Genomic DNA, 13,095 nt, shown 5'->3' with positions numbered 1-13,095 from the left:
CGCGAACGAGCAATGAAGAGATATGGAGAGCACTGAGTAGAGATAACTCTGAGTCCATTTGCACGAACTCTGGGGCCATTGATATCGTGGCTGAGGCAGCCGTGCAGATGGTCATCTCATGGGTTGGATCACGAGGAGGAGCCTGCACACCTTCTGAGATGAGAAGAACGACTCGGTTGGAGGGCCCGAGGCTATTGGGTAGCCTCTGCAACAGGAAACAAATGGCCATTGAATGGGTAAAGCCTTCAAGGAGATAATGATTGTTAACATTTAGGAGTGTGTTGGTACCTCGCTGTTCAATGCTGTGGGCAGTGCCGCAGTAAGGCAACGGAAGTGAACAGCGCAGCTGCGTTCTTTGTCTTTCTTCCTTCACTGCGACATCTTCCGCACGCCTCATCCCCCAGACTTCCTCAATTCATATTGACCTGCTTTGTCTCTTCATTCTCACGTCCCTTATCCCATCGTCAGCCTCAATTTTTGCTATGTGCATAACCTCTCCTTGTTCTAGACCGAATCCTCATGGCTGCGACCAAACCATCCGAGCGTCTACTCAAGTATCCCCCCATGGAGCGACAGGACCTGAATCAGTCCCAGCTGGGCAGTTTCAAGTTCGTGCCAGTGGACAGGATACAATCCATCGATGCCATTGCCACGAATTACCTGAGGCAGCAACTTGCAGAGAGCCTCTTTCGAGCAGAGTCAGCCAGACTCTCCGCAACCAAAGCAGCTTCTGGAGGGGTCGCCTCACCAATTCAAACCACGTCTCCGCAGTCAGCTTCGACAGATGCAGATTTCTTCAACAAGCATATCAAACCCGACCTTGCTGAGTCCCGTCTGCGATTAGGTCCTGCAGCACTTCGTTCTGCAGTTGAAGGTGCCGCTAAAAGTCCGACCAAGCAAGGTCAGCTCATGGGATCTAGACAAGAGACCTTCTCAGAGCAGGCATTTCAGCAAAGATATCTTTCTGTGCATGTGAGTGGTTTAATTCACTGAGAGGCCCCCAGGATCAGACTTTGTCAGCTTTTCATCAGCGGCCATACATTGTCCTCTCTAACCACCGACATAGGCTCAGGATATCAGCCACTCAGCACTTGAGAATGCAAACATGGATCCAACTGCCGCCGCCTTTGTACCAACTACGACGCTAAACCAATCCTTGGGTCTGGCTTTGGTAAACGAGCAGGAAGCCCACAATGCGACGAGAGCGGCCCTGAGAAAGGAAGTCGAACGAGGCATGCAACAGGAAGAGCAGATCGTGCAGTACCAGCAACAAATCTCACGTCTCACCGTCACCGTAAACAACTTGGGGGCAATCATCAAACATAACCTCAGTAAACTCGGTGACGAAAATGCCGCAAGAGACAAAGATGTTGATTCAGTCAAGGACATGGAAGAGGCTGCTTTACATGAGTTCTACGGCAGTAACCCGCACCTTGCAAAGAGTCCGGAATCTCGCCAGGAGAAGCATGAACACTTGGCTTGTTTGGACAGTAGACACCCAGCTGTCTCTGCGAACGGCATGATTGTGAAGGTCGACGAAACACAGCTTTACAACTTTGAGTTGTTGACCAGTCCTGACGACGGCGGATCACCAATATCTGCTTTACGTCAAACCTTGCGAAAACAATTCTCAATTGCTGAAGATCTCAATGCCAATCAATCCATCCTGGCTACACCAGCGGCTTCACGTACCAGCGTTAACAAGCTTGTCGACATCTCTCCGGAGTCTGCTGAGAGTGATAAAGAGGTGATAGAGGAAAAATATATAGCACATGTCTCGGGATGTAGCAACCATGAGGAAGCCGGTGTCACCAAGCCCTCTAGTGCTGGTGCAGTGTTCAAGCCACGTCTCTTGGTAAGAAAATCCGTCTCACTTGGTCTGAAGGAAAACTTATTCACTGGAACAGACCGCCGAGAACCCTGTCCTGCAATTGGTAGCGCTGCCCTCTTCCTTCACTTCTACCATGTCACTTCTACCATGTCACTTCTACCGTCACTAATACCATGTCACTAATACCATGTCACTAATACCATATCCCTAATACCATATCCCTAATACCATGTCACTAACACCATGTCACTAACACCATGTCACTAACATTCACCTAGCCGGCCGCGTTTGTCAATAAATACGGACGTAAACCTTCAACCAAAGATCAAGGAGTCCTGAAAGACCAGGTTGGTTCCTTCAAGGCCTCGATTTCAACTGACTGACCATATGAATCAGTCAAACGGCTCCAACAAGATGGATTTGCCCAACCCTCACAGCCTTCGTATTTCGGATGAGGTGGAGGTGTTCTCACACAAAGGCGCGATAAACAACAGCTGTGAAAGCATAAGTCGGACAGCATTATATGACAGTAACGGCGAGCAGTCGGACACTGCGGTGGCAACACTTGGTAGTACCCAGACAAACCACGGTCCTAACAGTGCCTGGATCCAACTTCCTGGTGATTTTTATGGACATCCAAACTGGTTGGTGACCAAGGAAAACCCGATCTTCCACAGTGACGAGGAAATGCGAGAGGCCGTTGGCGATTCTGGCATCGTCTGGATCAACAACAGTCCGTTCACCACCCACCCCGTGCGCTACCTGCCCGAAGATGCGGCCAGCAATCACAACGCATATCGTACGGTTATGATCGATAACATTCCCGTTGGAAGCACCCCGAAGGATGTCCTCGCTCACACTCGCGGTGGTGCCTTACAATCACTACAGCTCCTTCCACCTATTGGAGGGGCTACTTCTTTCATGACTGCTCGTGTGGTGTTCCTTTTTGAGACGGCAGCCGATGAAATGAGAGAGCGTCATCAGAAAGCACCTTTCCACGTCAATGGTGCTCAGGTTCGCGTGTGGAAGCCAATCGATCCGACGTACCCACTCAACGTAGAAGTGGAAGACGCTATTTGGGGCGAAGAGGAGGCCAGCCGGATTCTCTTGATCGGTGCTATCAACGATTATCTTTTCGAGCTACTTCCCGGAAAGTTGGCTCGCCTGGATCTCGATCGCCCGGTGATTGAGTACAGTTGGACCTGGGATGGCTATGCCGCCATCGAGTTTGCGGATATCAAGAGCGCCTTTCGTGCCATGAGGGAATTAAAGAAGGACGGCGATTTCTACGGTGCAGACTTCCGATACGACCGCGACTACACATCTTCAAAGTACGAGTCTCTGCAGCCGAGCAAGGAGTAGAACGACACAGGACACTTTTTTTTTCTGGAGGAGGCCGGGAAGGGGGTGTTTGCTGTGTGTTGAAGAGTACAGGGTCGGAACATGCCTATGACAAGTCGTGAGCAACGAGTTCATTCTGAGCGAGCTGGAAATCAGACTTGTACGTAGCATGACCTAGTGGTATAGCAGAATTTGATAGTCTGGCTGCAAAAGTTGGTTTCTTGCATCGTATTGGTAGTGAAGCGGCCCGCCAAACTCACCAAAATAGAGCCTATGCGCGCGAGTTATCTGACTTTTGGACGGTGCATGGCTTGCAAGACTGGTTACAGTTTTGGACAGCTTCAACAGGCGATTTTTGATCGTGCATACTCTCGGCTCGGGTTCGAGCTCTATGTTGTGTTATGGGTCATGTCTTTGCGGGCTCGTTTGGCCATAAAAGCCAACAGGCTATATATGTAGGTCGGCGCTACCTATTTCATTGAGAAGACTGTGCCACAACGTCAAAACATAGCCATCCACCATCATGTCTGGTCTAGCTTTCAGCTTATCCGAAATGAAACAGCGTCTCGCCCTTTTTGGACTTTTTGCCCTTCTTCTTTCCCGATGTGCCATCTCCAATCTCGTAATCACCGCCGAAGCCCGCAGCGCTGGCGCTTCCAGCAGTAGACCTGGCCACTGCAGCCGCCTGCGCAGGAGTCGGAGTCAATCCACCGTTGGCCCATGCATTTGCTGGAGTGGCTGTTCCTGAGCCAGATGGGGAGTTGCGGCTTGAGTCGAGCCAGCGGACGGAGCCACGAGTGTTGAAGCCCGAAATCATGGTGTTCGGCTTTGGCGCAGCCGGCAGTGACGGGAACATATCCTCCGTCGGCCTCGGTGGCCGGCTGTTGTGTGTAGATTGACGGATTGTTGATGCCGTGGTGGGGGTTGGACGGGAGAGAGGCGCCACGCTCACCGTCGTGCTGGCGACTTGTGGTGCAGATGTATTGCCCCAGGCTGCTTGTGTCGCCGTTCTGCGAGTGTTGTTGTTCGCAGAGGATAAAGCAGGGAAAGGGTCCCGGCTCGTACCATTGGAGAGTGCGTTGCCCCATGAGCCTTGTCTCGAGACGGCCGAGCGAGACGACTGCGCTGTACTCTTCTTCAGGGTCAGCACTCGTCTTCCACTGCCCGAACCTGTGGTGCCACTCGAGGCGCCCGGCAATGACCCGCTTGGGCCTGGCAGACTGGGATAATCTTCGTTAATGCTGCGCCAGTCATTCCAGGCTTGGAGAAGGGATTGACGTTTTGCATCATCCTCGTACAGGTCGGCAAGTTCCCTGATGAGCTTGCCGAGTTCGGTACTAGGACAGTCGAAGAGAGAAAAGAACGAGTCGATCAGGTCTGTTGCGGAGATGGTGCCGCTACGGTAGGCCGAGACATGGGTGCGGAATTGTGACAGCTTCGTTTTGTCATTCTTCAACAGTGTCGAGGCACGGTCGCTCACGGTTTGGTGCCGCAGCGCACGGGCCTGCTCCTGGGGTGTCGCATTCGCTGTTGGGGTAGAACCGGGTTCGAGGCTGAGGTTTTCTACCGGTGGCAACGGCTGGGGCTGCGCTGCAGGAACTGGTTGGGCGCGAGGCACGTGTGGAGAACGTGTAGGTTGTGTGAGTTGCCCTCCGAAATTCCTGTTGGATACGGACTGAGAGCTTTGAATTGCCATCTGCCTCTGATATGCGAGCTCAGCGCGACTCAGAGGTTGAGCGCTGGAAATTGGCAGCGGTTCAGCATTGGGATCCCGGCCTCTCCCACTACTACGATTCTCTCGACCGTCCCTCCGCTGTGGTTGATATGGTGTGCGAATCTCAAAGCCTGAGAGATTGACGAGCCGGGCATCTCTGCGGGCGTCCTTTGAAAGCCCGTTGGGATGCTCAGAGAGTTGATGCGCCTTGAGATCCATTTCGGATTCGAACACATTGGTTTTGTTGGCTTGACATTCAGCATCCAAACAGACGAAATGCTCGGCCGCGAAATGCTTCTCCAGTTCTTGGTAGTTGAGGTAGTACTGTGGGTTTCTCCCCCCGTTGCGTCTATCACAGATGTGACACCGCTCATGCTTCTCGCGGCAATGGGTGTAAAGTTCGTCGTCCCCATAGAACCTCTGTTTGCAAAAGCCACATTCCGGATGACCTTTGAAGCCGGACTGAGTGACTGCCCCTGGCATGTCATCCCCGTATTTTTCATGCCTTCGAAGCTCGTTCAATGTGAAGAGTTCATGTTCATGAGTGAAAACTTTCTTATTCCTGGTGCATAAATCGCACATCACCTTTCCGTGCTTGGTCTTGACATGGCGATGCAGATCTGGCCATCCGCGACACGCGACGTCACAATCCTTGTCGGGACAATTGTACCTCAAGAGTAGGATAGTATCTTCGAAAATGACATCCTTCTCGTACTTGATCCCCAAATTCTCGTCGACCTTGACAAAATCGCTATCCGCGAATTCTTCGAACCGCTTGTCCGCGCTGTCAGTAAAAATCACAAACGGTGCCTCTGTCTAGGAACGTGTTAGTATACCATGCAGGCAAGCCTAGAAAGTCATTCTCACCCTACAGTGAGCACAAGCCCGTGTTTTGTACAGGGCCCGTAGCCGTAACGCACAAATGTGGCACGTTTGGTGGTTGCAAGATGCAATTGAGACATGTTCGATCGGGCTGGCACATATGAAGCACACCTCTGCATCTTCTGCCCCTGCAGTGGCACCAGTCTCCTGGGACTGGGTTTCATTTGCGTCGCCTTCAGGTTTCGAGGCAGCTTCGGTCAGGCGAGCACCGAAGCCGCCCCCGGCTGGCCCTCCTGGTCTGTCGTCTGTGGCGGACTCCGAAGCCTGAGGTATCTGTGAAGAGGTGATATCCCGCCCTTGTCCTTGTCCATGACCTCGAGCCCTTCCTCGGCCTCCTCTTTGACCCCGCCCTCCTCTTGAAGCAGTACCTCGACCGCGATTGTCTGAGGAATTGTGTGCTCCACTGTGATTCCGTGTGTTCGATCTGTCGCCTCGTCCCGCTGGAGCAGCTCGAGCCGGGGCCGGAGCCGGAGCCGCTGCTGGAGATATTGATTGTGACATGGATAGAATGTGGCAGGGCAGGGCAGGGCAGGGCCAAGTAGGGGCGGTGTTAATGTTGAGGATTGACGGTTGAGGGCAATGGCTGAATTGCACCACGACTTGACGGACACTGGCAGGGAAAGAAAAGTCGCAGGTCACTGTGGGGTAATTATCCCTACCCCAAGACTCAATAATGAATGCCGTTGAACAATTCAGACACCTGCACACCAAGCTTCCACGATTAGACTACTCCGGAGAACAAAATGAGTCACGGTCTCAGAGGGTGAAACAGTTTCTATTTGGAAGGAATGAGTCACCTTGAGACGGTCATAGATTTGGGATCGAGCGAAGCGGCCAGTGTGTTGAGACGCCTTTAGTCAGCAAGGCTGACTCTCCTGACATACTGCATTCTGCAGTAGAAGCAGATCTGTATGAAATATCCAGCCAGATCTACCGTGATCATTTCTGTCCAAGATAAATTATCCGTCCAATAGCGCAAAGCTTGCTTCCGCTCGCACGAGTTTCGCTAGCAACGACCTCAGAAGTGTGCGCCAGTTAATTCTCTGGGGGAAGAACACCAATTTCGCTGCGAGTCATGCATGCCGTTATAAACACCTTATTGGCCCGCCTCCAGAGTATCATCTTAGAGGCATGGTTCAATGAACCTTAGTCCTCGGGGTTGTACATTTGTTGCGAGATCAATTTGGTCATGGTAAACATGTGCACCTTGTCTTGTCGGAAGAGTTCTCGCATCTTCGAATCGCAAATGATGAATCGCTTATCATTGGGGTCTTGCAGGTCATTCGCTTTGATATACGCCCACACTCTTTTAGTAGTTTCGGGGCGTGACAGCTATTTCACCGAATTAGAACTCTCGTCGTCTGGAATACTCGAGAACAATTACCCGTATTTCGCCATCGAAAAATTCGGACAATGCCGGAGATAGGAGGAGTGGCTTCTGTAATTTCTCAGTCAACTGTCTCAAGCCAAATTCATGCAACGTACGTGAAATCCTGTCTCTCGCTTCGGTTTCTGGGGTTTGTGCTCCTCGTCATCTAAATCGGAGTCATCCGATCCGGTTAGTCGGTCCTTCTTCGCTCTCTTCTTCTTTTTGACTGGAGCAGTCTTTCGATTAGCGCCGCCTCGTGTAGGCCGAGCTAACTTGTCTTCTTCAGCTTGGAGACGTGCGGCAAAAGCCGCGTCAGCGTCCAGACTCGCTTTGCGCTTCTTTTTTGGCGGCGGGTTGTCTATGATTTCTGAGGTTGCCTCGCTCGCGTCTCTTTTCGCAGGTGAGGTCGATGAGGGCTCTCCATGCGTTTTGTGGATCCCATTTGCTGTGGGAGCAGCATCGGCTTGCTCAACAGAGGGCACCACTGGAGATTCGCCATTCTTTTTGGCATTGACAATGTCAAACCTCTCATCGATCAGCTGTTTGATGGCAGCCTAGCACTTGGTCAGGGTATTCCACTTTTAGATCCGTTTCCTTTCCTACTGACCTTGTGCGGAGTAATGTCATAGTCAACCTGGTCTTGGATTCCCTGTCGAATACTCTTCCTCGTGATAGTGGTGAGATCGACTTCATTCAGGATGGAATCTATAATGGCGACGTAGTGCGAGCGAACGGTTGAGGGAACTTGTAAGGGGTCAGTAAACTTTAGTGTGAAGGATAGACTTCAGGAGACTCACGGGACATTCTGCCAGGTCGTAGGAGAGGTCAGGCTTTATTCGTCAGAACCAGTCTTCTCTGGGCAAAACCCGCGGTATCGACGCTGAGGGCGAATTAGGCTAGCGGGAAGGCATCAGACATCTGCTCACTTTCACCCAGCAACAGCGATTAAGGTGCTGTGCGGGCGCTTGGTAGAGAAGACTGTTGTGAGTTTGGATCGTTGTGTAAACGGGCGGTGATAATCTAGATGAGCTCAACTGAAGATGAGTACGCCGTAAATATGAGACAACTGCAAAAAGAGGGTGGCTTGCTGAGCCTAGAAGTGACCATTGACGCCGCCTGCGCAACATGTGCCCACGGGTCTGGGAAGCTGGGGGAGATCGACTGGCTGGACGGGATCTGGAAAGTCTGCCGGGGCCCAGCCAGTTGACAAGCGACGGTTTGTAGGTAAGCAAGGCTCGGGCCTGCTACGGAGGAGTGTAGCCCGCCCGTCACCTTCAAGGCCGAGTCTTAGTCACTGCGCAAAAGGCATGGCACGTGACCGCAGAAATCTTGGCTCTTCCAGTGTCCACAACCTGCGCCTCTCAGCCGAATATTTGCTAAAGACAGCAGCAGGTCGACAGCAGCGTTGGTGGTTTACCAGACCGACTTTTCATTACTGCTGCCATTGAGCCCAGACCGCAAAGATGGCTCCTAGCTTTGACAAGCTCTCCGAGCACGACTTCGAGGATGATCTCGAGAACATTGACTTCAGCGACCTCAAGGAACGATATGATGTGCGAATGGAAGAGGGGCTTGATACCTTTGTCGTAAGTTCTATCGAAAGAGAGCGTGTTTGCATCAGACTAAGTGGAACAGGTCGTCGATGGTTTGCCCATTGTATCCGAAGAGCAGAAACCGAAACTCGTTAAATTCTTACTGAAGAGGTTAAACTCGGTGGGGAGGATAAAGGATGGCGAAGAGTCGATTTTCATGCCCATGAACGAACAGGGAATGTCTGAAGGGTAAGTTCAACACAGTTGGCTTCCGTGGTGGCGTCTCTAATACGTGTGCAGATTTGCATTTGTCGAATATTCGACTCCGGAGCAGGCGATCGCGGCTACCAAGCAACTCCATGGAACAGCGCTCGACAGGAGACATACCATAGCGGTGAACAAACTCACAGACATCGAAAAATATGGAAGAGAGGGAAGGATTGACGAAGATTTTGTTCCCCCCGCAACCGAACCGTTCCAGGAGGAAGAACATCTTCGGTCCTGGCTCTTCGACCCTGCTGCTCGGGATCAGTTCGCAATGTTTCGCGGTGACAATGTTGGCGTGTTCTGGAACAACAAGAAAGGATCCCCTGAGCCTGTTGTTGATCGCAAACACTGGACACAACTGTTTGTCTCATGGTCGCCACAAGGGACGTATCTTGCTTCTATCCATCAGCAGGGGGTTCAACTCTGGGGTGGTCCGTCTTTCAAGCGAATCCGACAGTTTCCCCATCCATTTGTTAGCTTGGTCGAATTCTCTCCTGGTGAAAAGTATCTGACAACCTGGTCAAACCAACCTATTACCGTGGAGGAGGGGAAAGGCCCTCTGACAATTGATGAAGAAGGCAAGCACATAGTTATCTGGGACATTGCCACTGGCAAGCCTCTCAGATCATTTGTGGCTCATGACCTTACACCTCCTCCTGGGGCTGATGCCAGCGCAATCCCTCCCAAAGCCAAAGTTCAATGGCCAGCTTTCAAATGGTCCGCCGACGAAAAATACGTGGCCAGAATGAAACCGCATGAGAGTCTTTCAATCTACGAGCTTCCCCGGATGAATATGCTGGATAAGGCCTCGATAAAGATCGAAGGGATCATGGAATTCGAATGGGCTCCGGCTATAACCCAAAGAGAAGGGGTCAAGACCTACGAGTCGCTGCTCACTTTCTGGACACCTGAAATTGGTTCAAATCCAGCCAAAGTCGCATTGATGTCCATTCCCAGCAAAGAGATTGTCCGAACACGAAACCTCTTCAATGTCACCGATGCGAAACTTCATTGGCAATCTGAGGCAAAGTTCATTTGTGTCAAGGTGGATAGACACTCCAAGTCCAAGAAATCCCTAGCGACGAACCTTGAAATCTTTCGCATCAAAGAGAAGGGGGTACCTGTTGAAGTTGTTGACAGTCTCAAGGACACTGTCATCAATTTCGCATGGGAACCAAAAGGTGATCGGTTCGTCATTATTACTGCAGGTGAAGCCGTTGCTGGCTCAAACACTTTCCCCAAAACAGCTGTGGCATTCTTCGCCCCTGAAAAGATCAAGGGTGCAGGGACCGGTGCCTTCAAGCACGCCCGCACTTTCGACAAGAAGAACAGCAATGGCATCTATTGGTCGCCGAAAGGTCGTTTTGTGGCCATTGCCACCGTCAGTGTCCAGCAGCACTCCGATATTGACTTCTACGATCTCGACTACGAGGGCGAGAAGCCCGAGAGTGAAGCTCATCTGGCTGCTAACGTGATGCTTATGAATACTGAGGACCATTACGGCATGACGGATGTCGAGTGGGATCCTACAGGCAGATACGTTGTCACAAGTGCCAGTTCGTGGACACACCAGGTAAGTCCCTGTTCAGCAAAGTCTCTTGCATCAGAGCACTAACATTGCGGCGTAGATGGAAAACGGCTACCGGCTTTGGACCTTCTACGGCAAACTCCTCTACGATGCACCAACAGAAAAATTCAAGCAGCTGATCTGGCGCCCTCGGCCGCCGACTGTGTTGTCCAAGGAGGAGCAGCGCACCATCCGGCGGAACCTCCGCGAGTATTCAAAGGAGTTTGACGAATTGGACAAGGAATTGGAGGAGGGCGCAAACCAAGCCGTCATCGATACCCGACGGAGACTCTACCAGGAGTGGTACAGCTGGGTGGCAGAGGAGAAGGAACTACTCAGACAAGAGCGGGAAGAGCTGGGCCTTCCGGACCCGGAGACCGAGCTGAAGCTCATACGTACGCGCAGCGCTGAGGCGGACGGCGTGAAGGTGGTTGAGGAGGTGGTCGAAGAGGTCATCGAGGAGACCGAGGAAATTGTGCAGTGATCGAGAGTCTTGCAAAGACGATGTGCCGGCTAATGGTGTCCACCTCTTTTCAACCGCTATCTCTGCACTAGATGAGTCCACGAATGGCCGATGCGAAGATCAATGCATACGCATATCGTTCCATAGACTCGCGCGGCTGTAGATATGTCGGCTCGACATGGCACATGGATAGATAGCATCTAAACAACCATATGCAAAAGCGAAAGCGTAAGCGTGCCAAAGCTTTACTGTTCTACCAACGCAAAGTCTGAAGTGCAATCCTTCAGAATGGGTTTCATTGGTGCTTCGTTCGTTGATGCCTTGACAAAGAGTTAAAATCCCCTCCCTCAGCGCACCATTCTAAAGGTTCAATGGTTATGATCATGACAACACAGAGCTTCAAATCTACCAAGGCCCTCCCTCGCGCCGATAGCACTCTTATTACCACGCATAATCAGAGCTCATCTTGGTCTTTCATACCCTCCTCAACGTCTCTTAGTTGATCGAGGTTGACTCTGCACTCCTCCATCTTCTTGGACCAGTAGAACAGATCCTGGCTTGCTGCCGCATGTTTCTTGCTACTTAGCGGTGCTTGGATCGCATCATACTTCTCCCATGCCTGACTATGCTTCCGTTTGGCCTCTTCAAACTGATCCGTCAGCAGCTTCTTGACATTAGCAAGCGCCAACCAAGGGGAAATCTTGGGTCGCATGGTTGGTTCTTCCAGCATGGCATCCTTCATGAGCTGGGTTATCTGTGCAGTGAAATCGGGTCTTTCAGCGCCGGGAATCTCGTGCATAACGTGTTTGGTTCTCTTCACCGTAAGCCTCTGGCAAACGGCGCAGTTTCCAGCATGATCAGGGCCATGTCTATGCAGGACATTTTGGACCTCCGGTGACACTTGGGCTCTGGTCGATTTCTGGGGCTGGTTGACAGTGATGTCAGGTAGAATGTACGCGGAGGTCATATTCTCGTCCATCGCTAGGTGGCGACGACGTCGAGAAGTATTGGAGGCAGCTGTCGGATCTTCGATCATGCTGTTCTCGGTGTCATTAACAGCGGGCCTCCTGTAGGCATGGGACTTGCTGTTGACATGCACACCGGGCTTACTTGCTGTTCGCTTGTCGAATGTAGGCGAGGTTGCTTGGTTGATAGGGATTGGCGACAGAACTCGCGCATCGTCGGAATTGGCAGTCTTAGCAGCTTCTTTAGCTTCAACAGCATCCCGCCTCGCGGGGGATTGTTTAGGTGACTCCATTGAACGGCTGATGTCAAACAATTCCTCTTCAACGCGTATCGACGCTCTGTTCTTCTTGGCAGGTGTCGCTTGTTTCTTCGACCCGGCTCGAAGCAACCTGAGCTCCATCAAAGCCTCATCGCGTTCCCTAGTAAGAGAGTTGATGGTCTGCACGGCTTCGTTGAGATCCCGTTGGAGAGTACGTAAGGACGCGACTATTTGTTTCTCATCGGCAGGGACAGCGTAGTGTATTTGGACGTTGGGGAGCGAACCGTGGTCGCCAATTATCTGGGAGGTGTTTGGTATGTTGGTCGGCAGCATGAAAGATTGGCTGGCGTTTTGAGACCTTGAGGATACAGCTTTGCTAAAGCGAGTCGGTCGCTTGTGATGGCGTTCATGGGGAGGAGTTGTTGAGCCTGGAGTGTACATGACCTACGGCGCATGGTTAGCCGGGCTTCACATATGCTTTCAGATGCGTCGTACTTGGTAATCGCCTACGAATGCATCGGCAGAGTGGATGCTGCTGTAGTTGGTACCGGCAGTATCATGATCGAACCTTGAAGGAGCCATGGGGTTGTGCAAATGTCGAATGCAATGTAGGATATTGTACAATCGATGGGATGATGAGAAGTAAGTAAATGTATGGGGGACTCGGCTGGCACAAAAACATGCAAATAAACACCCTGATGCGGTTAGACCCAGGAACTCCTAACTTCTGTAAAAGCAGCAGCCGCTGACGGCCAAGGCCTCAGGACCCTAGCACCTAGGTGCCTGGAATGCTAGGGTCCTGGGCCTTCAACTAAAGCCACACAGCCTGCGCCTGCTTGTCAGTTGCCAGAACAAAGCACAAAGCCCAGAGACAACACTCTTCCTTCTGTGCATCCTATTCCCA

At 51.7% G+C, this 13,095-nt stretch overlaps 5 protein-coding genes across 5 annotated transcripts; 2 read left to right on the top strand and 3 right to left on the bottom strand.

Annotated features, from left to right (window-relative positions):
* Positions 1–519: 519 nt before the first annotated feature.
* A1O3_08475 (uncharacterized protein) lies at positions 520–3,193 on the top strand (the record flags this gene model as incomplete). The annotated part of the gene is made up of 4 exons (XM_007738573.1): positions 520–972; positions 1,067–1,855; positions 2,110–2,178; positions 2,228–3,193. 4 exons carry the CDS (start codon positions 520–522, stop codon positions 3,191–3,193), a joined length of 2,277 nt encoding a protein of 758 aa, XP_007736763.1.
* Positions 3,194–3,716: 523 nt separating this feature from the next.
* A1O3_08474 (uncharacterized protein) lies at positions 3,717–5,848 on the bottom strand (the record flags this gene model as incomplete). The annotated part of the gene is made up of 2 exons (XM_007738572.1): positions 3,717–5,702; positions 5,759–5,848. The coding sequence occupies 2 exons, from the start codon at positions 5,846–5,848 to the stop codon at positions 3,717–3,719; spliced, it is 2,076 nt and encodes a 691-aa protein (XP_007736762.1).
* Positions 5,849–6,914: 1,066 nt separating this feature from the next.
* Positions 6,915–7,941, bottom strand: A1O3_08473 (uncharacterized protein; the record flags this gene model as incomplete). The annotated part of the gene is made up of 5 exons (XM_007738571.1): positions 6,915–7,100; positions 7,153–7,206; positions 7,254–7,691; positions 7,745–7,881; positions 7,935–7,941. The coding sequence occupies 5 exons, from the start codon at positions 7,939–7,941 to the stop codon at positions 6,915–6,917; spliced, it is 822 nt and encodes a 273-aa protein (XP_007736761.1).
* A 659-nt stretch (positions 7,942–8,600) lies between these two features.
* Positions 8,601–10,987, top strand: A1O3_08472 (eukaryotic translation initiation factor 3 subunit B; the record flags this gene model as incomplete). Its single annotated transcript, XM_007738570.1, has 4 exons — positions 8,601–8,723; positions 8,773–8,918; positions 8,970–10,509; positions 10,565–10,987. The coding sequence occupies 4 exons, from the start codon at positions 8,601–8,603 to the stop codon at positions 10,985–10,987; spliced, it is 2,232 nt and encodes a 743-aa protein (XP_007736760.1).
* A 433-nt stretch (positions 10,988–11,420) lies between these two features.
* Positions 11,421–12,524, bottom strand: A1O3_08471 (uncharacterized protein; the record flags this gene model as incomplete). The annotated part of the gene is made up of 1 exon (XM_007738569.1): positions 11,421–12,524. The coding sequence occupies one exon, from the start codon at positions 12,522–12,524 to the stop codon at positions 11,421–11,423; it is 1,104 nt and encodes a 367-aa protein (XP_007736759.1).
* Between the last annotated feature and the right edge of the window lie 571 nt (positions 12,525–13,095).

This window comes from Capronia epimyces (genome assembly GCF_000585565.1).
Source record: "Capronia epimyces CBS 606.96 chromosome Unknown aczIQ-supercont1.8, whole genome shotgun sequence".
In the NCBI taxonomy this organism is placed as follows: Eukaryota; Fungi; Ascomycota; class Eurotiomycetes; order Chaetothyriales; family Herpotrichiellaceae; genus Capronia; species Capronia epimyces.
Note: the sequence above shows the minus strand (reverse complement) of the source record. Positions and strands in the feature narration are given on the sequence as shown.